General features: G+C 41.7%; 1 protein-coding gene across 2 annotated transcripts in view; it reads right to left on the reverse strand.

Moving 5' to 3' along the window:
* The window catches only part of cul3b (cullin 3b), a 101,369-nt gene that overhangs the window by 53,448 nt on the left and 24,319 nt on the right, over positions 1–23,602 (reverse strand). The window contains exons 1-4 of one of the 2 annotated variants that reach the window (XM_038817477.1): positions 6,170–6,221; positions 5,275–5,472; positions 3,716–3,829; positions 999–1,159 (exon numbers count right to left, since the gene is read on the reverse strand). In XM_038817477.1, the coding sequence (XP_038673405.1) occupies positions 999–1,159; positions 3,716–3,829; positions 5,275–5,472; positions 6,170–6,211 (515 nt within the window). In that variant the 5' untranslated portion in view covers positions 6,212–6,221. Of the gene's footprint in view, positions 1–998; positions 1,160–3,715; positions 3,830–5,274; positions 5,473–6,169; positions 6,222–23,602 lie in introns of those variants that run through there. The other variant, XM_038817476.1, reaches the window with a different exon arrangement.

The raw sequence follows: 23,602 nt of genomic DNA on the forward strand, positions 1-23,602 counted from the left end.
GTTGCTATTTAATATTTCAAAGATTTGTCCTGACAAGGCTGGAGGAAAGAAAAATGCTTCAGTTGACTTTACTGCTGATAGTCGGTTTGAAAATTCTGCAAAATCTGAGGGCGCTGCTTTGACTTTATTCAGCATTACGATTCTTGTGAAACTGGGATGTGTGAAACATTGGAAGGTGACAGTGGCTGTGGACCGTTTTCTATAAAAGCCTATATTACGGTGTAAAACATGGTGTAATGCATGTGTATGTGGCATGGGTCACTTTAACGCATTAGTAAGGGCTAACATTTCTGTTGTTCACAAGGGAATGTTTAGTTGAAATTGATTTTAGTTGGTTTGTTTTCATTTTAAGACTTTAAATCATTTTGTCAGTCACTGGGAATTCAAATTGCTTGATCAAAGTTATCGGTTTCTACAGTGATCATAACAGCCAGGATAGCACTAAAATCAACAAGTTAATTTGGTCATATCTTGAAACCATAATAAAATATAATCTAGTTTAGTAAGTTTATTTTTCACTTTCTTTCATAACACGTGGGCATCTCTGACAAGGCTGGCATTTGTTGTCCATCCCTAGTTGCCCTTGAATTGATCGGATTAGGCCATTTTAGAAGGAAAGGAAGAGTCATGTAGGTTTGGAGTCAGACTAGATAAGGATGACAGATTTCCTTCCCTTAAGGACATCAATGACCAAAACGGATTTTATGACAACTGACAACAGTTTCATGGTCACCATTACTGAGCCTAGCTTTCAATTCCAGATTTTATTAATTGAATTCAAATTCTATCAACTACCATGATGGGAATTGAGCCTATGTCCTCGTAGCATTCACCTGGACCTCTGAATTACTAGTCTAGGTGAAGTTACTACAATGTCAGTGTCCGTCTGTCCACTACCCCCCCCCCTCTCTTTCAACAGAAACAAGTAGGTCAATACATGCCGTTGCGCTGAAATCAGAAGCACTGGTACCGAATAATAAGTGATTGTCCTGATTTACCTGTCCACTACCTCTCCTTTCCTCTCCCTTGCAATCATATCCAGGAGAGTCTGACGTAGGTGGTCTCGGATGCAACCGTAACGCACAACCTGATCTCTGAAAATGATCAAGCCCAAGTTGTAAACATTCTCTACGTTATTCTGCTGTACATACACACGATCCTGCAAAGGAGAAAATAAAATTAAAATTACAATAATTTGATTGCAATTTTTTAACCAGTGACCAATTAATTTCTAGTAGTTATAGCATATTTTATTCCAGTTTAACAAAATAGAATAGTTAGCTGACAAAACTTAGATAGTAGTCGTATACCCCAAAATTTTACTGTCCAATTTCTAGCATATGGCAGTGTGGCCTGTGGGATCACAACGTAAAACCGTTGCTATATATAGTACATACCATCACACTGTACATGCAGCATATCTTTACCCAAAGTGAAATGAATAGCACACTACGATACATAAATGCCCAAAACATTATTTTCAAAATGTGATCCAACAATTTCTTATACTGAGAGAGAGAGAAAGAGATTAAAATTGGATGAACCCAAACAACTTTGGAAAAAGAAGCTTTCATTATGCAATTAAGTTAGAATAGCTATGAATATTGAATGAATACCATAGCCTGGATCTCTGCCCCCTTGACACTGCTCTGCATTTCTTCCAGGACCTTCAGAACCTGGCTTGCCCACAAATGAAGCGCACAGCATCCCTCAGAGAGCTCCGCTACAGTCCGTGTGGAGTTTGCATTCTCCCCATGTCTGTGTAGGTCTCACCCTTGCAACCCAAAAGATATGCAAGGTAGGAGAATTGGCCATGCTAAATTGCCCCATAATTGGCAAATAAAAAATTGGATACTCTAAATTTAGTTAAAAAAATAAAAGATTTCCCCAAATAGACTTCCCTGCTGCTCAGATCTTCAAGTTTGAATTGGTATATGATAAATGTATCATGGAAGGTGTAGCTTTCACTCGGCTTCTATAATGTTACAATATCTGGAGTGCATCGCAACCAGAGAGTAAAATGACTGGGGTGTTCTAGCTCATGTGTGTGCATAAATTATCCACAGAGTGAGAGGGGAATGAATCACGAGAGTTACGCTTCTTTTCAATGGAACTACAATTCTTTAGTGACAAACAGGCCAAAAGTTCACAGAAACCGTTTTGAGGAATGAGTAACAGAAAATAAATTTAAAAAAGTTAATGGACTGGGTTCAATCATTTAAAAATAAATTTGTTCATAGGATTTGGGCATCGCTGGAAAGGCCAGCAAATACTGCTCATCCCTAATCGCGCTCGATAAGGTGCTGCTCAACCATCTACTTATACCTCTGCAGTCTAAAAAAGTGTAGATACACCCAGTGTTGTTAGGAAGTGAGTTGTATGATGTTGATTCAGCCACAATGAAGAAAATCCAAGTCAGGATGGTATGTGAGCAAAGAACATGGTGTTCCCAGCTTTAATTACAGCTTAAGCAAGAATTGAAAGTACACAGTAGAAAAGTAGAAAAAATAAAATCAATCTGACATAACTAAATGGAAAAGATGAAGTTTGGGAGAAGGAAACGAATGAAGCTGATGAACTGGATAAAGGTCTTGCAAAAATTGCATAATACATATATTTGAGGCAAAAATTAGTGGCAAACAGATATCGAAAACCCAAAGCCAATTTCTACCAACCATTTATTTTTACAAGTAGTAGTTAGTGATTTACAAAATTCAATTAAAATTCAGGCGATGATTTGCATTAAATTAGGGCAATGCTACTTTTCGACAATTGAAAGATGCTAACTACACCAACTCGCAAAGATCTGAGGCCATGTTTTTATAGAACTATTCCATTTACATTTTTTGTTACTAAATAAGAAAGATTGGTCTCACTAGATTTGAAAAATTAACATTCGACTAATCACAAAAGTACACATCAGTAAAACACAAAAGCAATATGGTTACACCGTGTAAAATGTAAACACTGACACATTTGTATTATCCATATTTTATGATACCATTCATATGGTAATCATACAAAATTTAAAAACTTTTTCCACTTTAAATAGTGTCCTTATCAGTTTCTGCAAGTGACAAATCAGATTTCACCCATGCACAAAAGGTTCATCCATTTCAACCATAGACCAAAGTTCAGGTGGCTTATTTTCTGCATGTGTGTGTTGATAAAGGAATCACAAATAAGATTCAATGACAAAGTAATTATTCAAACAAAACTTATCATCCTAGCTTATTAATATTTTTCATTAAGCTCCAAATTAATGTATTAACAGTTATGCAATTTTATCGAGGAACTGAACCACTTATCCAGTGCCCCAAAATCCAGGAGGACCTGAAAACTGGTTACATTCGAAGCTGGTGCCCTGGGTAGCAATTTGAATACAACCCCACAACACTTTTGTTCTTTAATTTTCATAATTTACATATTATAAGTACAAAGGGCAAAATCCGTAAAATCCCCAAATCTGGCATGCTTGGTCCCGAGCTTCCTGGATACAGGATCCGGCACCTATACAGCAAGTGACAAATTGTAAGATCTTGTGGCTAAGTAATTCCATTAGACCCCTTCACTCACTGATTTTTCCCACTCTGATGGTTCCAAAAAACAGATTATTTCCACAATTCTACAAATTGTGAAAGCGATTTAAAGTATAGTGGAAGGAGGTAGAATTTTATTAGTTTAAGTTAAAATACATTGATGAAGGCCTACCCACCATGTACATGAGGATGTCTCTTATCATCACCATTGCTGTCTGGTGGTCGTTCCAAGCTTGATTTAAGGTCTGTAGAAAGTTATTATTTAACGAGTTCAACACATCTTCTCGTACCTATAAAAGCAACATTTATTTAGCTTGTATGGGTAATCTTTATGGTGCTAGTATCCATTAGTAGAACTATTAATAACTAACCATTAAATGCAATCAAGTCAAATTATCAAACTGCAGACAAACTGAGTAAAAATCATCTGTTTTTACCATTCAACATTAAATGAAGGGAAAAATTATAACATTAAGTGAGTGGTGGGCAACCTGCAGCCTGGGGGCCACATGTGGCCCATCAGGGTTCTGCGCGCGGCCCACAAGATATTTTGCTGACTGCTGACCACGCAAAGTTGCCACATTCCACTTGTTTCCATGCACATAGCTTTTCCCTATCGGTATAAATGAAGTGATACGCACGTACGCAGGGCACAAAAAGTGAGGTGCATGCTGATTGCACACACCATTAACTGTGAGAGCTGTGTTCCCACTCGGCGTCCAATCAAGCGTAAATATTTATTTTGTTTTTATCACTTGAAATTGAAGACAGTTCTATTAATACATGAACGAAAAAGCATTTTCTATAACTTGTGAAATATTGTGCATTAAATGCATTCAATCTTATTCAAGGGTCATAGTTAGGGACCATGCCAGATTTCAATATTGCGGCCCACTGAGATGGAGGAGGGCCACTCAGTGGCCCGCTCACTAACCTGGGTTTCCCATCACTGCATTAAGCACTCACATCCACATCCCTGACCCAAGAGTTCCTCACTGATGAAATAACTTGTTATGGGCCAGGTTTTAGAAAACTCCAAAGTATATCATGGAGTTTACCTGACCTACAACTTTTAATAGATTTTGGTTATGAGGAGCACAAGGGCCTACTTTCCAGGTGTTATGCAACAGAGACCTTAAATATTTTAAAACAAAAGAATGTTTATTCTATGAATTCAGTTAACATTTTATAAATACACAGTAAACATTTTATCAACTACCAACACAACTACCCCCCAATGATACAGTACTCTATATGTAATCCTTAATAACTTTCCTAACAGCATCCATAAGCCAAACCCCCTTTTTAACAAAGCAGTAGGTATAAATTATTTACACAAGACAGTTATCACTTTTGAATTATCAAGTGATCTGGACACTTTTTAACATAGAGAGAGAGGAATAAAATGAACCTTCCTTGTCTGAATTCAGCTTTCAACTGCCTAAAAACGAAAGAAAAACACAAAGCCACAGCTTCCAGCTCAAAACGAAAGTAAAAGCCAGAGTCACAACCCAGCTCCACCCACACAATGACATCACTGCTGCTATTTGGTAAACACCCATCTCTTAAAGGTACACTCCCATGACAAATTTTACCTTATTGTTTAATATGGTTCTTTGCTCAAATTTAGACAGTGGGATTTATGAACTTATATAAAATCAAAGTAAACTTCAACTTTTCTCACAAAATACTGAATTACTTTTTAAGTTTCTTAATTTGAAAAAGGCACACATACCTTATTGATCAGATGTTCAGTTACAACTTCTCTCAGTCCAGTATATAATTTCTCACCATGCTTATGCAATACCATTGTATATGCGTTTCTGTAGAGTTCCTCAAAACTGAGCCCACTATTATTTTTGCGCTGAATCTCTTGGATAGCATTCTTCAATAAGTCCCAGATACTATTTACATATTTCTCATCCATAGTCATCTGCAAGGCAAAATTCACAGAAAATTACAAATTTAAAATTTCAACATTTCAAGTGCAATGAGGATTTGGGAGAAAATTCTACACTTTTAAGGCCTTGGCAGCTGAAGGCATGATTTCCAATCATGGCACAATGAAAATTGGAGATGTGCAGAACAGCAGAACTGAAGGAGAGCAGGGGTCGAGTGTTGTGAGGCTGGAGGATGTTACCACGTTAGCGAGGGATGAGAAGTTTAAAATCAAGACATTGCCTGACTAGTGAGTGAATGGGACTCGATGTGAGTTTTGGATGAGTTCAAGTTTGCAGGGGATACAAAGGAGTGTGGTTTAATATTAAATCTTTCATAAATAAAAAGAAACAGGAGTAGACCATTTGGCACTTTGACCCCTCAGTACAATTGTGGTTGATCTATGTTAACTCAGCTTTTCTGCCCACTCCCCACATCCCTCAATTTTCTGAGAGAATACGAATCTCTCTCAGTCTTGAGTATACACAACGATTGATCATCCACAGCCCTCTGGAGCAGGCAATTCAAAGATTCAAGGCAAGTACACGTTTCCTTAAAAATGGAGCCCAAAGCTGCACACAGTACTCCAGGTGTTGTCTCAGCAAAGCCTTGTACAATTGTCGATAGAATACCCCAAAACCCCTTGTAACAAAGGCCAATGTGTCATTTGCCTTCCAAATTGTTTGCTGTACCTGTAAGCTAACTGTTGTGCGTGTTCCTTGTACGAGTAACATCCAAGTTTCTCTGAAAATCAACATTTAAAAATTTCACATTTTTAAAAACATATTCTGGTTTCCTATCTTGCTACAAAATGAAGAATCTCACATGAAACTCCATCTTTTAACTTATTGCCCACTTACAACCTTTCTATATCTCTTTCCAGCTTTTCTGTTTCTTTTTCAGAGCATTGTGTCATTAGCAAATTTAGGTACGTTTGTTGCTGGTCTCAATTAATTAATTAATATAGATTGTCATTAGCCGAGACCCCAACACTATTCCTTGCAGCACTCCACCAGTTACAGCCTGCCAACTTGAAAACGTTGTTTATCCTAAGCTTCAACTTCCTCTCCCATGACCAATCATCCATCCATGCTAATGTATTACTCCAAAATCCATGAACCCTTATCTTGAGTATTAACTTTTTAAGTGGCACCCTATCAAATGCTTTTTAGAAATCCAAGCTTGCAACATCTACTGCTTCCTTTTTAACTGACCATGCTCGTTACATTCTCAAAAAACTAATACACTTGTCAAAAATGATTTCCCTTTCACAAATCTATTTTGACTTTGTTACTGTGATTTGTTAGGTCTTCCTTAATATCTGATCCCAGCAGCTCCTCAACAACTGGTATCAGACTAACTGGTCTGAAATTCCCAATTTTCTCTCTCACTCCCGAGTTACATTTGCTGACTGCCAATCTGCTGGGACTGTTCCAGATTTAGAGAATTCTAGAAAACCATACATCAGCATAATTGGTGATTAGGAATAACAAGAATCAGAAAAGGAAGGTGAGAGTAGTTAATACATTCCCTAGTCATATTGTTGGACAGAGTATTAAGCAACAGATTATTGGCACTTGTAACAAAGGCAGTGCAATAATCATTGGGGGCTTTATATTTCATAGTCTCCACCAGTGTTTCCCAAACATTTTCAGCCACAAAACCCTTTTGACCTCCCAAGACTACTGAAGGAATCCTTGGGAAACATTCTTATCCAACTCACAAAATAGATTGTTTTCACACAATTGATATGGATACAAACATATCAAATTAAAATAACAAATTAGGTTTTTGTATATTTATATGTTTACTATAATTAAAAAGTTCTTTATTAAAAATGTTAGGTCTTCCCCGCTCCCATCTCGCTGGCCCCAACCTCCCCAACCCTTACCGGCCACGCTTTCCCCTACCCCCACTCGCAGGCACCGCTTTCCTCCCCTTTCGCAGACCACCTCTCTCCCGCTCCCTTATGGAGAAGCCAACTCTGACTGGATGAGCTGGAAACTGCACAAAACTCAATTTGTATCGATCTGCGTGGGCTGGAACCCTGAGGTTCCGTGGTACCCAGATTGAGAACCACTTGTCTGGACAAATAAAATTGGCAAACGTAATCTGGAAGACAAGCCTACGGAATGCTTTTGTGTCAATTACCTTGAATCAGCTGGGGATAAAGCTATCATAGATCTCATATTGTGCAATAAGACCCATTTTAATTCACAATTTCACAGTAAAAGAAACAGCAAAAAGTGATCACAATATAATTGAATTCCTTATTCAGTTTGAAAACAACATTCGCCACCCAGTCCAATTTTAAATTTAAAAACAAAAATCTTAAATAAAAACCATTACATAGGTTGTGAGGGAGGGTGACCAAGATTGATTAGATTAGCAAGCCAAGAGGTATTACAGTAAATTAAGAGCAAAACATTTAAAAGAACAATTCAAAATGTTTAATGAAAACATTAATAAAAAATTCAGCAAGCAAGATCCATCTATGATTCATGAGCAAAGTTTAATAAAAGCAGTTTATAACGTTCCAAAGAATAGTAGTAAGACCGAAGATTGGAAGAAGGGGAAAGTAAACTAGCCAGATTGCAAGAGATTTTACAATACATATAAAAAAAAGAGAAATGAGGAAATGGGAGACATTGATGAATATTTTGCCTGTCCTCACATTAGGCAACACAAGTTACATACCAGAAGTAAGAGTAATCAACTAGCTGATAACTTAAGGCCAGAAAAAGTATTGGGGAAAATTAAGGAACTAGAAGGTGAGAAACATCTGATGACTCTCCAGCTGAAAGGGGTAGCTGCAGATTGTGGATGCATACTTCCTGACCTACTCAGCCAAGATCCTTTGTTACTAATGTCCTTGCGTTATAATTAATTAGGGCTCTTCCACCTTTTGATTCACTGGAATATTTACTTCCTATCCTTAGTGACCGTGTACACATGTCACTGTAATAGTGATTAGATGTAAACCATTTGTCTTTACTTGGGCTGCTGTTTATCAGCCTTATTACCAGTACTTTGTGCATATTATTCTTTGCATGGACCTTATTCGCTGATGCACTTTACCATTAAACTCTATTCTGTAGTTGTCACACTCTACTTGACTTTACCCAAATCACTGTCGTGCTCTACTGCCTCGGTTTTTCCCTTTAGACTTCTATATCGCTCATCAACTGATCACTCCCCATGGCTTTTTAAGCTTAAAGCCCTGGTTATATGATTTGCTAGGACACTTATCCCAGCCTAGTTTAAATGCAGTCCATCCACCCAATTGAACTGCTCCCTCCTTCCCAATACTGATACTGTGCCCTACAAATTTAAAACAACTTCTTTCCACACCATTCTTTAAGCCACATGTTTAATTGTTTAATCTGTTTGACTTTATGCCAATTGGCACATTGCTTAGCTAACAATCCAGAGATTACCACCTTTGAGGTTCTGCATTTTAATATGGACCCTAACTCCTCAAATTCTCTCAACAGAATATCAATCTTAGATCTCCTATGACAGTGCTGCTTCCGGATGTGGAAGGGGAGAGAAGAATTGGAGATATATACAAGTGACTGGGGAGCAAGGAGGCGGGCGGGTGGTGGAGAAATGGGAAGCGGAGTTGGGAGGGGAGATCAATTGAGGAGTATGGAGTGCACTGCGTAGGGTAAACGGGACCATCTCTTGTGCAAGGATGAGCCTGATACAGTTTAGGTGGGCTTATGACTTGGGCGAGAATGAGTGGGTTCTTTCAGGGGGTAGCAGATGAGTGTGAGAAGAATGGGCAGGGGCCAGCGGATCACACGCACAAGTTTTGGGGTTGCAAAAAATTGGGAAGATTTCGGGCAGGAGTGTTCGCGGTCTTAGCCAGGGTAGTGGAGGTGGTGGAGGATCTGGACCCTTTGGTGGTGATATTTGGGGTTTCAGAGAAGCTGGAGCTCATGAAGAGGAGGAAGGCCGATATCTTTGCCTTCGCCTGTCTGATTGCACGGCGGCAAATTTTCTGGAGTAGCGGCTTGGTTGGGTGACCTGTATGACTTCCTGCGATTAGAGATAAAGTTTCGTTAAGGGGCTCTTCGGGGCGGGTTTGAGGAAAGGTGGGGGATATTTGTGAGCGTGTTTGATGGGCTGTTCGTTGAGGGGGGCGGGGGGGGGGGAAGAGAAATCTGTACAGACTGTATAGTTGATTGTTGGCAAGTATGCTTTCCGGGGTAACACGTTTTGATACAGGCTTGTAATAATCTCCTGTGACAGTGTTCCTGTAAGGACCACAAGGTTCTCCCACACCAAACTTTATCTCCAGTTGCAAGGAGATGTCTCTAACTCAGCACCGGGCACGGAACACAGCCTTCAGAGCGTTGTCGGAGCTGCTGAGATTATCTATTCCACTTGCTGTTCCAGAATCTGGAATCTATCGCTTCCAGATTCCTTGTGGCTCACCACTGCCACTTGAATGGCTTCATGGTATTATAGTTCATTTGCACACCCACCCTGCTGTCCTTGTGGTCATCCAAATAGGTAACTAGGACCTGGTTAAAACCAAAGGCCGGCTTCTGGTGGCAGCATGTAGGAGGAGGTCGTGCACTAGGTAGCTCCCGTCAGGATACTTGGTTTTTGACCGTTTTTGCCAGGTTCCCAGGGTTTCTTGGTGGACAAACTCTACCCGCATGTAAGTAGAAGAAACCTACTGTTGAAGAGTGTGAAATAAAAGCTGGAACTAAGAAATCTGCAGGTGGAAATTCTTCAACTGCCTCGAAGGCTTTGTGTTGAGCCTCAGCTGGGAAGTTGGCAGCTCCAGCGGTGACGACCACCCCAATCGTGGCAGACATGTTAACTGGAGAACTGGCTCCTGAATTTGAAAAGCATTTTGAGAGGCAATGGAGAGTGAGATTTGAAACCCTCCGTAAAGCAATTGAGGTGGTGCTGGGTCCTGTCCGAGAAAAGATGGAAAGCTTTGGAAGCTGTGAAGCAGCATGATGAGGAGATGGATCTGTAAAGACACAGCGACCAAATTACCTTGCTGGAGGCCAAGATTTCGATGGCCTCAAGTGTGGTTGCTGAAGGATGTGGAGGACCGAATCCTACGGCATATTTTTCACAGATGTTCAATAAGGTGATGGGGGAGGGTGCACTGTCGCCTCTTCCAGAATTGGACAGGGCGCATCAAACATTCTGGCAGAAGCCTCGGGCGAATGAACCACCACGAGCAGTTATCATACGATTCCACAGCTTTCAGAAGGAGCAGGTTCTGAAGTGGGCCAAGGAGAACCATGATTCGAGGTGGGAAGGACACCACGTTAGAATTGATCAGTATGTCGGAGGGGAGCTTTCAATGAGGCAGGCAGCCTTCAATAAGGCCAAATTAGCATTGTACGAGTGGAGTGCAGTTTGGTATACACGGTGAGGCTGCAGTTTACCTTTGGGTCAAAGGCCTATTACTTCGACACTTCAGAAGAGGCTGAGGCCTTTGTCACAGAGCATGGTCTGGTATCAAGTCAAATGGGCCGTGTGTAGACTTTTATGGGAAAGAGTTTTAGGGTATTTTGCATATATTTCTTGCTATTTCTTTGTTCTTCAGATGGGATGGGCGTGTTTTGCATAAGTTGTATTGTGGGGTATGGGAGTTGACTGTTTTGAGGTATATTGTTTACAGTAGCATTTCTTTTTTTCTGAGGAAATATATGACTCCCTGTGGGCTTTTCTTCTTTGTCGGGGTGTTGAATTTTGTTGTATTCTTGTAGCCAGGACGGATAGGGGTGTTTCCTTCTCTTCTTTTTTCTGCCCTTGGCAGGGGCTACCTCGCTAGCAGTAAATGTTTAGTTAGCAACCGGGAGCGAGTTGGGTGAGATGGTGCGGCCTGTTGGGCCTGTTTTCTGTGGTTCGATGAGCCTAGCATCATTGTTTTCTTCGGGGTTGGTTAGGAGGCGGTATTGTTCCTTCGTATGTAATCAACATGTACATTTTGGTGGGTTCTAGTTCGGGGGGGGGGGGGGGGGGGGGGGTTAGTTTTCTGATGGTGACTATGGGGTTTTCTTTGAAATTCTTCAAGGATGTGTTTGGCAGCCATTTTGAGTGTGCCTTGGATCTACATCCTCTGGACAAGTACTTGATAATCCTTCACAGTGGAAATGGCTGACTCCGGGTTGAGGGGGTGGGGGCGCAATCCGATTGATCACCTGGAACGCAAGGGGATTGAGGGGCTCAGTAAAAAGGTCGTGTTTTTTCTCTTAACTAAAGATTCTGAGGGCTGATGTGGTGTTTTACAGGAGACATGTTTGCGGGTGAGGGATCAGACCAGGCTACGGAAGGGGTGGGTGAACCAGGTCTTTCACTCGGGCTTCAACAGCAGCGGCGGGGGGGCAATTTTAATCAATAAACAAGTTAACTTCCTGCGAAGATGGTAGCGGCAGACCTCTACTTTGACAGTTACGCTGGTGGTATTTGATATGCCCCAAATTAGGACACACTGTTTAGCAGGATGCTGTTGGCTTCTATTCCAGATTCAGATACACACAAACTGATTTTTGGAGGTGATTTAATTTGCATTCTGGATCCAAAGTTGGATTGTTCTAAGCCAAAATAGTTGGCGCCCTCAGGAGTGGCAAAGACCCTGTTAGCGTTTATGGAACAGATTGGGGGGGCGGGGGGCGCATATCCATGGTGGTTTATACACACGGGCGGCAAAGAATTCTCATTCTTTTCTCCAGTACATAATGTGTATTCCAGGATTGACTTTTTCTGGTGGGTAGGTCTCTTCGCCCTTGGGTGAAGGCAGCAGAGTACTCGGCCATTGCAATCTTAAATCCTGCCCCACATCTGGTGGATTTGGTTTTGGAGTCAGGCCCTGCTCAGTGCCTACCACGGAGATTAAATGTAGGGTTAATGGCAGATATGGGTTTCTTTGGGCTCATGTCTAAGGCCACTGATGAGTGTGTAGAATTTAACAGGAATGTGTTTGTCTCGCCTTCCACGCTTTTGGAAGCCTTGGAAGCGGTGATTAGAGGAGAGATTATATCATATAAAGCTGCATATAGATAGGGAGGTATGGTGAAATGGCAGAGGTTCACGGATGATATCTTGGAGGTGGACTGCAGGTACTCATTGACCCTACCCTGGAACTCCTGCTGAGCAGGAAGCTGTAGATGCAGTTTAATCTGTTGTCAGGCCACGTAGTGAGCCAGTTGCAGTGGTTGAGGGAGTATGGGGAGAAGGCCAATTGTCTGTTAGCTCAACACCTGAGGCGGCAGGCAGCCTCCCAGAAAATTATTCAGGTTAGCTACTCGAGTGGAAGCTTTGTTTGCACCCCAGATAAAGTTAACGTTGCGTTTGAGGCCTACTACAAGAGTGCCTATAGGTGAGCGCCTTTGGCGGGTGAGGCGATTGCAGAGGATCAGATCGACTTTGTTTAGTGCCAGCATTGTCAGCCAATATTTGGTGGTTGTTGAATGCTGTTCTCTCCCCATCTGGTGGGTCCGAGCCGGAGGTGATTGTGTCTTTGGATGCCGAGAAGGCATTTGATAGGGTGGAGTGAAGGTACATTTTTGAAGTTCTGGAGAAGTTTGGTATAGGGCCAAAATTAATTTTGTGGGCATGGTTACTGTATAGGACTCCCTCGGTTAGTGTTCATACCAATGCCTTGAGCACATGGTATTTCCAATTAAATAGGGGGACAAGTCAGGGATGTCCCATATCTTTCCCCCTATTTCCGTTGGCAAATGAGCCCTTAGCCATAGCCATGAGGGCTTGGGTCAAATGGAAGGGGATAAGGAGGAGAGGGGTGGAACATAGGGTGTCCCTATATGCTGATGATCTGCTACTTTATGTTACGGACCCAGCCCCCTGTATGGGTGAAATAATGGAGCTACTGAGGTGCTTTGGTTCATTTTCAGGTTACAGTTGAATCTGGAAAAGAATGAGTACTTTCCAGTTAATCCCCAGGGGAAGGAAGCCAACTTGGGGGTGTTGCCTTTTCACTTGGCTAGCTCTAGTTTCCGGTATTTGAGTGCCCGGTGGAGCACGATTGGGTCCAGCTTCATAAATTGAACTAAATAAGACTAGTGGACAAGGTTAAGTCAGATTTGCAGAAATGGGACATCCTTCCTCTGTCCTTGGCAGGTAGTGTCTAGTCTACTAAAATAAATATTCTTGCAAGGCTTTTGTTTTGATCTCATTGTTTATATGGGCGGGCAAGACCCCGAGGATCCGCAGGGCAGTTCTTCAAAGGGATAGGCTTTGGGAGGCCTAGCATTCCCGAATTTGCTTTATTATTGGGTGGTCAATGCTGGGAATGTGCTGGGCTGGTGCAGCGATCTGGGTTCTGTATGGGGAGAAATAGAGGCAAGGTCATTTGGGGATCTAGCCTAGTGGCACAGGTGATGGCCTCGCTTCAGTTTTCTCCAAGCCCGATGGTCGTATCCACTTTAGGGAGACAGTTTAGGCAGCACTTTAAGCTTGGATCAGTATTGCAGATGACCCCAATTTGTGCCACTCACTTGTTTGAGCCGTCGAGACTGGACGCCACGTTTGGGGTGTGGAAAGGGAAGGGGCTCGAGAGATTCAGGGATTTATTTGTGGAGGGATGATTTACTACCAGTTACTACCAAGAGCCTTCCCAACATTTTTCATGGCACCGCCGACGTCTCTGATGGAACAGATCCTTTCGCTGGCAGGGTCAAAGTAGGGGAACGGGGAAGACATCCGGTATTTGCGGAAAAATCTGCCCGAGGACTCAGCAGATGAGGTGAAGGCGAAGTGGGAGAGAGAGTGGGACCTATGTGGATGATGAAGTGTGGAGTGAGGCCCTTCATAAGGTCTTCACGTGGATGGCTTGGTCTGATCCAACTTAAGGTGGTGCATAGGGTGCATCCGACTAAAGCCAAGATGACTTGCTTCTTTCCGGAGGTAGAGGATAGGTGCAAGCGGTGTTCCGGGGGGCCAGCTAACTACACACACATGTTCTGGTCATATAAGTGTCTTTAGCACCATGTCAGTGATTCTGAATATGGATCTGGAGCCTTGGCCTTTGGTGGCCATTTTTGGGGTCTCGGATTTGCTGGGGCTACAGAGGGAGTGAAGGCAGAGGTCCTTGCTTTTGCCTCGTTGAATGCCCGAAAGCGTGTCCTGCTGTGGTGGTGGTCTCCTACTCCACATCTCAGTATGATTGGGTGACCTAAAGGAATTCTTGTACCCGGAGAAAGTGATTGGGGGCAGGGGTGTCGGTTGAAGGGTTGTACCGCAGATGGCAACCATTCATCACCTACTTTAAGGAATTAGTCAATGTCAGTTGTTAGCTTGGAGAGGGTTCTTTTTGTTTCTCTCTTTTCTTTATTGGTGAGGTGTGTATAGTTGGTTGGGTTTTTATTATGATAGTTTTGAATGCCATCTGCTGTGGGTCATATGGGTTTGGTTGTAAAATGGAAAATCTTAATAAAAATATTATTTTTAAAATAAAGAGCGAAGGCTCCTCCATCGCTACAATCTGGATCCTCATATCTACCTCACTTGCAGTCACACCTTTATCTATTGACTATACATATTCTACTTAATCGAAGAGATGTAATTGCCCCCTGGAAGAAACATCCAAGTAACTAACTCTCCCCTTCCCGGATGCCTTACAACTGCTGCATCTCTGACTCCAATTCAATAACTCCAAACCAAAGTTGCTCAAGCGACAGACACTTAGTGGAAATGGCTCTCTGGGATCATAATGCTTTCCATAAAGTGCCACATGTTCCAGTCATTACACAAGCATGTTTTGCCATGTCTATCCTTAGATTAATAATTTACAAAATTAGTAATGGCAGTCATAACATTGCTCATACTTGATTCAGGAACACAAAATCAGGAGTAGGCAATTCTGAACCGCAAGTCTGTTAATTAGATTACAAACAGTCTGTGCCTCATTTCTAATTATCTGCCTTTGATACACATTTCTATTTCTCATCCATATGCTCCCCCTTGAACCCAGCTCATTCACTAATGTAATTCATGGAAACAATTCTGCCATCTTTACCTGGTCTGGCCTACATGTGACTCTAGACCCACAGCAATGTAATAGACTCTTAAATGCCCTCTGAAATGACTTAGCAGATCATTCAACTGCACCGAAACCGCTACAAACATTACAAAAAGAAACTAAACCAGAAGGATAAGGCAGCATCGATTTAGGCAACAGAAACAATAATGGCAAACCCAGCCCTGCCGACCCTGTAAAGTCCTCCTTACTATAATCCAGGGGCTGTGCCAAAATTGGGAGTGCTAGCCCACAGACAGGTCAAGCAACCACCTGAAATTGTCCGTAACGTATGGTCCCGAGTATGACTATACCCCATTCACCACCATCCCTGGGTATGTCAGGTCACACCTGAGGTGGCTGCACAGTCATATACAGTGAGGAGGGAGTTACCCTGGGAGTTCTCAACATCGACTCTGGACCCCATGAAATCACAATGCCACAGGTCAAACAGGAGAAAGAAAACGTCCTGCTGATTACCAGCTACCCGAGAGACGAATCCCCCTACCCAGCTGATGGATCAGTACTCCTCCATATTGAACACCACTTAGAGGAAGCACTGAGGGTGACAAGGTCACAGAACGTACTCTAGGTTGGGGACTTCAACACTGCTGACTGAACTGCCAGAGTCCTAAAGGATGTAGCTGCTAGACTTTGTCTGCGTGAGGTAATGAGTGAACCAAAAAGAGGGAAAAACCTAGACTTTGTTCTCACCAATCTACTTGCTGCATATGTCCATGACAGTACTGGTATGAGTGAGCATTGCAGTCCTTGTGGAGACAAAGTCCCATCTTCACACAAAGGATACTCTCCAGGGTGCTGTTTGGAACCACCACAGTACTAAAGGAGGTAGAATTCAGAAATATATAGCAACTCAAAACATTGCATCCATGAAGCGTTGTGGGCCATCAGCAACAGCAATCTTTACAACTACAATTTGTAACCTCATGGCCTGACATATCACCTACTCAATCATTATCAAGCCAGGGAATCAACCCGGTTCAAGGAAGTGTGCAGGAGTAGCAAAGACATATCTAAAAGCAAGGTTTCAACCTGGTGATGCTACAACACAGAACTACCTGCACCCTGGACAGCAAAAGGAGCATGCGATAGACAAATCTAAGCGATCCCGCAGTGAACGGATTCAGTTGCCATAGCCAGTCATGAATGATGGTGGACAATTATACAACTAAATGAAGGATGTGGCTCCACAAATATCCCCATTCTTGATGATGGGGAAGCCCAGCAGATAAGTGCAAAAGGTTGAAGTATTTGCAAACCACCTTCAGTCAAAAGTGCTGAATGGATGATGCATCTCAGCCTCCTTCCGGAGGTCTCCAGCATCAGATGCCAGTATCCAGCTAATTCAAGAAACACCTGATGGCACTGGATAGAGCACAGGCTATGTATGAGCCCTGACAAAATTTCAGCAATACGACCTGTGCTCCAGAACCAGCTGCATTTAGCCAAGCTGTTCCAGGACAGGTACAACACTGGCATCTACAGAGCAATACAGAAAACTGTCCAGGTATGTCTTGTCCACAAAAAAGCAGGACAAATCCAGCTCACAGACAGAGGGTCAACTATCTTAATGGTTTTTGCTCAGTCAAAAGTTCCAGTTTGAAATTAAGAAATAGCAATCTATATATATACATTTTAATAAAAATATACAATGTTAGGTTCTGTTTTGTCACACAACTGTTTTATGGTGTGGTCAGTGTATTTTCAGGGTCAATTGGCTAGTAATAGAGCTCAATTGATCCATAATTATTTATTTACATCTGGCAGGCTGGCTACCAAATTTAAGTGCCCATCCACCTAATGCACTATAGGGGTGAGCTTGGGCGTGAGTGGGAAGGTGTAGGCTAGTGTCCCAACCTTATTATGTGCTGCCACCAACTACCACCAAAATCATACCCAACGGGGCACATAAAATACAACCATCTCCAAGTATCTCCATACTTGCTAAATTAGCAGGCTGCTTATCTGACATCTAGCATTGGATGAGCAGAAATTTCCTCCTGTTAAATATTGGGAAGATGGAAGCCATTGTTTTCTGTAAACTTCATTCTTGAGCTACTGACTCCATTCCTCTCCTGGCAACTGTCTGAGATTAAGTCAACCTGTTCGCAACATTGGTGTCACATATAATCCTGAGTTGAGCTTCTGGCCTCATATTCATGTAATCTCAAAGACTACTATGGGTGGCACGGTATCATGTGGTTAGCACTATTGCTTCACAACACTAGGGTTCCAGGTTCGATTCCGGCTTGGGTCACTGTGTGGAGTCTGCACGTTCTGCCTGTGTCTGCGTGAGATTCTTCCGGTGCTCCAGTTTCCTCCCACAAGTTCCGAAAGACTATGCTGTTGGTCATTTGGATATTCTGAATTCTCCCACCGTGTACCTGAACAGGCGCCAGAATGTGGCGACTAGGGCTTTTCACAGCAACTTCATTGCAGTGTTAATGGATGCCTACTGTGACAATAAAGATTATTTTTAAAAAAGACAATCCTTTTCCATCCCTCTAACAATGCTTATCTTCATCCCCGTCTCAGCTCATCTCCTGTGAAACCCTCATCCATGCCTCTGGTTCATTTAGACATAACTATCCCACATTTCCTCCTTAAGCTTGTCATCCAAAATTTTACCACCTATGTCTTAACGCCAACTGGCTCCCACAGTGCCTTGATTTTAAAAGTATCATCTCTGTTTTAAAATCTTTCCATGGCCTTGCCCCTCCCCATTTTGTATCTGCTGCAACCCCTCAACCCTCCGAGATAGGTATGCTCCCCTCATCTTGGCCTCTTGTGCATTACCAATCTTAATTATTCCACCATTGGTGGCAATGCTTTCAGGTACAGAGGACCAACGGTCTGGGAATTAGTTTCCTACACCTCTCTACTTCACTTCAGACACTTATTAAAACCTACCTCTTTGGCCAAGCTTTTGGTCATCTAGCCTAATAACTCCCGTCACTCATTGCTATATTAGGTTTTATAATTTTCCTGTGAAGTGCCTTGGGATGTTTCAGTATGTTAAAGGCACAATATGAATATAAGCTGCTGTTGTTGCCCAAGAAAGACGCCTGTCTAAGTCTTGAACTCTTCAGTTAACCAACATCCTCGGTCTGTTTGCTGGATGCTTGGGTATGTGGGGAAAGGGTTTCATATTTCTAAAAATTCCTGAATTAATTTTAAAACTGTGTCTCGTGCTCTGCATTCGCTACATCAGATGAAATAGTTTCTCTGTAGCTAACCCAACAACTTCTGTCATTTTAAATATCTTGATTAGCTCCCCCTGAACTTTTCAAACTCAAAGAAACACATGCTGTTTGCTGCAACCTGTCCTCATAGTTAAAGTCCAAGTACCATTCTGGTGGAACTACACTGCACTCCAGATTGGCATGCACAACGTATTGTGCCTCTCAGCTTAAGTGTCATCTGCAAACTTGAATATACAATCGTGTATACAAGCATCCAACTCACAGATGCAGATGGTTAAAGACTGAGGGGTCAGTACAGATCCACGACGAGCACCACATGCTGCTAATTTAAGTTCTCTTTACCTCATCTTCTGTCTATTCTGTCTCAAACAACTTAGAATGCATGTTCAAGGTTAACTCCAAATCTGTAAACTTTAATTTTTGCTAATAATCTTTTGTGTAGAACCTTGCAGCCTTCTGGAAATCTGTACAACCTCTATAAACAATCCTTTATTCCATACAAAGTTCCTCAAAAATCCAACTCAATTAGTCAGATGTGATCTATGCTTTACAAATCTACATTGACGCTCTAGTCCCAAGATTATAGCCCGTCAAGTGTCAGTCACGTTGCCCTTGGGGCAGATTCCAGTAACTTTCCCTACAACTAATTTAGGATTAATAAGTCTACAAGTTAACCATTTTCTTGCTCTTCCTTCTGCTTTAAATTGTGCAATTTTCTCAAAAAATTCCTAAATTGTGACTTTTAGAAAATTACAATACGATGCAAGATATTCTATTAAAGCTTGAAAGTTTAACTAGTATTAAGTAATCAGTGGGTTTATATTGGTCAATTAAGGCTAAGACATTGTTTCTCCAGTTTTGTGCGCACCAAGAGTTCCTTTTTGTTTATAGGCCTGTAACGTCATTGCTCCCCAGTGTTGGGGGCTTCCTGAAGATACACTGGGGAATCTTCATTGAAGCTCCCAGCTAAAGGTTTACCTGGCAATTGCCCAGAAGCGCCAATTTTCCCTGGACAATAGCACTGTACTGGGAACCATCCAAACAACAAAGCGATTTTAAATCGCTAACTTTGGTTGGTTCTGCAAGCGATCTGCTAATAGTTGCTCTGAAAAACTAAGAAAAGCTTCTTAATTTTAACATAACTATTTTAAACACCCAGACCAAGCCTCCCCACCCCCTCCCCCGTATTCCCACCTCGACCTCTCATGGGATTTCCCCCAACTGTACAGGATTCCTTGTACACCCCCCCCCCCCCCCCCCCCGCAGCTTGACTCCAAATTCTACCTTCCGGCCATCCCAACCCACCCTCCCCCTACTAATCTATCCATCTCCTACCCCTAATGACATAACCCTCCCGACCAATCAAAACCCAACCATTTACCTTCTCCTTGGCCCATTAGTTTCACGGGGTCATTTAAACCTACCGGCCTTACAGCATCCAGTGCAGTAAAAAGGGGGAGTGGCATAGGCAAGCTTGCCAGTGTTGCACTGCGCTGGGGCCTGCTGGATCTCTTTCACTGCAATCTCCAAGAAGTTCCAACCAACAGAGGTTTGAATGAAGTTTTCCATGCAGATAAGTGCAGTATGCACTGTTTAGTGTAGAAAGTTATGGCCCTACTCTTCGATGATGTGCAAAAAAAGTTTGAACATGACATTTATATTAAAGGTACCGGCGAGACTGCAGTGTACTGGTAATGTCACTGAAGGAAACCTGCTACCCTTACCCTGTCTAGCCTCCATGTAACTTCAGACTCTTAACTACCCTCTGAAATGGCCTAGCAAATGACTCAGCTCAAGGGCAATTAGGGATGGACAACAAATGCTGGCCCTTCCAGCAATACTCACATCTCATGAAAGAATAGTGTGCTATAAATATCATTTTTTATGTTCTAATCCAACATCCTATACATTGTTCACAGTTAATGGAATGTTTTGAGGCTTTACAGGGCAAAGTATTAAACAATGCAACCCAATATGCACTATTCTGCTGTTAAAAGTCAAGCCGCTTCCCTAATAGATTACAAAGTCTAATTTTGAAGATCATACTGGGTTATTTCATTCAAAGGCAGCCAGCATAAATTTGTTGAAATAAATTAGCATTAAAAGTGTCAATTAAAATAAGTGATAAGGTTGGACCAAGGTCATTGTAAGATGTCACTCGAAAAAAGAACATGGTTAAGACATTTCAGCCATGCAAGATACTTTGCCACAGGAATAGTTTAGATAGAGCCCACTGCACTTTTTAAAGCAACAGTGGATAGATATTTGAAGTCAAGATAGATGGCAATTGGAAGACAGTATAGTTAGTTCTGAATTACTTTAGCAAGGAACTAGCACAGATATGAGAGGATTAATGGCCTCTTTCTGTGCCATAAATCTCAACGATTAATTGCAATGTCTCAAACTTAGCAGTCCAGTAAATTAGCATGTAAATAAATACCAGAAAATTACAACTTGGGGGCAAACATGTAAAAAGACCTGTTTAGATGCACAATGTTTACTAAACAAAACATCCTCTGAAATTATTGCAAGCAGCACAGATTTACTTGTAACAATAAAAATTGTGAATCTACTTAATATTTCCAGTTACATTTCTCCTTCACACTTCAAACTTGTAAAAGAAAATAGTGAAACGGAGTGTCCAGCTGGGGTTGTTTTCCTTGAAGCAAAGGGGATTGAAGAGAGATTTGATAGAGGCGGATGAGATTATAAGGTTATTTATGAAGATTGCCACTCCATTCCAACTTTCCTGTGTTTAAATTCTTAAATGTCTGCCCTGCCTGACCTTCATGACTCAGGCCGGATGAGATTCCCGGCAGCAGGTCCCTGGCTCTAGCAGTGAAGTGTAAAAGAAGCAGAGCAAAATAGAACCCGCCTCTTTTTTACTGCACTAGCTGCTGTGAAGCAGGTGAGTTTAAACATACCAATGAAAATAACATACCACGGTAAGGTGAGTGTCATAGGAAGTATATGGGATGGTGGGGGAGGGGTGGTATAATCCCATGCGGGGTGTGGTCTGAGTATTTGGAGGGAAAAAAAATCACTTGTCACAAGTAGGCTTCAAATGAAGTTACTGTGAAAAGCCCCGAGTCGCCACATTCCGCGCCTGTTTGGGGAGGCTGGTACGGGAATTGAAACGTGCTGCTGGCCTGCCTTAAAACCCAGCTCTTTAGCCCTGTGCTAAACCAGCCCCTTAAAATAGTTATGCTGAATTTAGAAGCGTGCTTATTTCTTCCAAGTATTTTGGAGTAACAATTGAAGTTAACTTTGTCAGATGGTTCGCAGCGTGATTGTCCAGCACGGTAAACATTTCAAGACAACTGCTGGGTAAACCCTTACCCTGGGAACATCAGAGAGGTTTTACCCAGCACATATTTGGGCTATCCCCCCAAATCCGACGCTGGGGAACCAGGAAGTTAGGGGTCCCAGATTCTAAATCAGGATTTATCTAGGGAACCATGCGAAAAAAGATAATGCCAAGATTCAGACCTGCAGTCTGAATAGTAATTAAACCTTCAATGAACTCACCCAATGTTTATTTAAAAGCTCATAGGTCAAATCACTTAGCTGGCAACAGGCCCTTCTCCAATTGGCATTTTATGTCAATCTAGCAGCTTACATTGTTATTTTTCTGCCCACAAATTACCAGATTTATTGAATCCAGTTTCATAATGATGGATTTGAACTCCTAAGAGCTGCACGTTCAATACCATAACCACGAAGCCAAATGTTTATCTGGTAATTTACTGCTAGAAAAACATTTAAATTAAACTATTCAAATTAAGCAACAAGTTAACTTCAAGTTAAGCCTAGATTCTATTTAAGGCATTCACCGCAGTATTTTCTTAGGTATGATATCAAAACAGCAAATTGAAGTATAATTATTGAGCCAGAAAATGCTGGAGTGATGCACCTGATGACGCGTGAAGAGGAAAAACGGGGAATACTTCATGAAAACAATTTTTAACTTTCACACCTCTTCCTTTGTTGAATGTGTATGAATCCTGAACATCTGGGGTTGATCGGATCAATCACTACGTTAAACCATTAATCCTACATTACACACAAAACAAGACCAAACAAGCCCTTCTCCAATTCCACTATCAAAATACAGTTTTGCAGCTCGTCAGATATCATCCTGGCCTCTACCGGTAGCATTACCACTAATGCTGAAAAGATGGCAATGCTGAATGTGCAGAGTTCAACAAACAGCATTTCAATTATACAATAATAACATTTCAATATTCGGATAATAATTATACTATGCTATAACTTCGAAATTGAGGCTTCTAAGAGGGAAATCACAACTTTTATAAAAACAATATGGTCACAAGTTGGTATTCACAAGCTGTTTAGTTATGCTCGGCTGACTGGTTTTAGTGACTATGACTCCTCAGAAAAGCACCTCTAAGTGATTTCTGAGAGGAGTGACAAGCCCATATGCATGCTGCATGTTCAACAAATGAAATTAGTTGGACAACCCCAACCTAATTTAAAGTAGATATGAAACAGCCTATTATATAGCATGAATATGACAATCCTACAACCAGACAGGTAATATCCAAGAATATCAACACTATAAATCAAAAGAAAAAGATCAGCAGGCCATGTATGCAGCAGACTGGCGACAGTTACCCAGGTAAATAGTCTCTGTACGAACTTACATAGTTTAAGCAATAGTAACAAGTTTAAAGGACAAGGTCAACTTTATGGGTATGATATTGTGGCCAATACAGGGACCGGACTACAACTTGAGCACTTGCAGAAACAAAATATTCCAGTTTACGGAATCTTTAGTAAGGACACGGAAATTGGGGAAGGAATAGCAACTGATGAGAAACAAATAAAAAGAGTACAATAAACGAGTTTGCGATAACAGCTGAATGGGC

This window comes from Scyliorhinus canicula, chromosome 13 (assembly GCF_902713615.1).
Source record: "Scyliorhinus canicula chromosome 13, sScyCan1.1, whole genome shotgun sequence".
Lineage (NCBI taxonomy): Eukaryota > Metazoa > Chordata > Chondrichthyes > Carcharhiniformes > Scyliorhinidae > Scyliorhinus > Scyliorhinus canicula.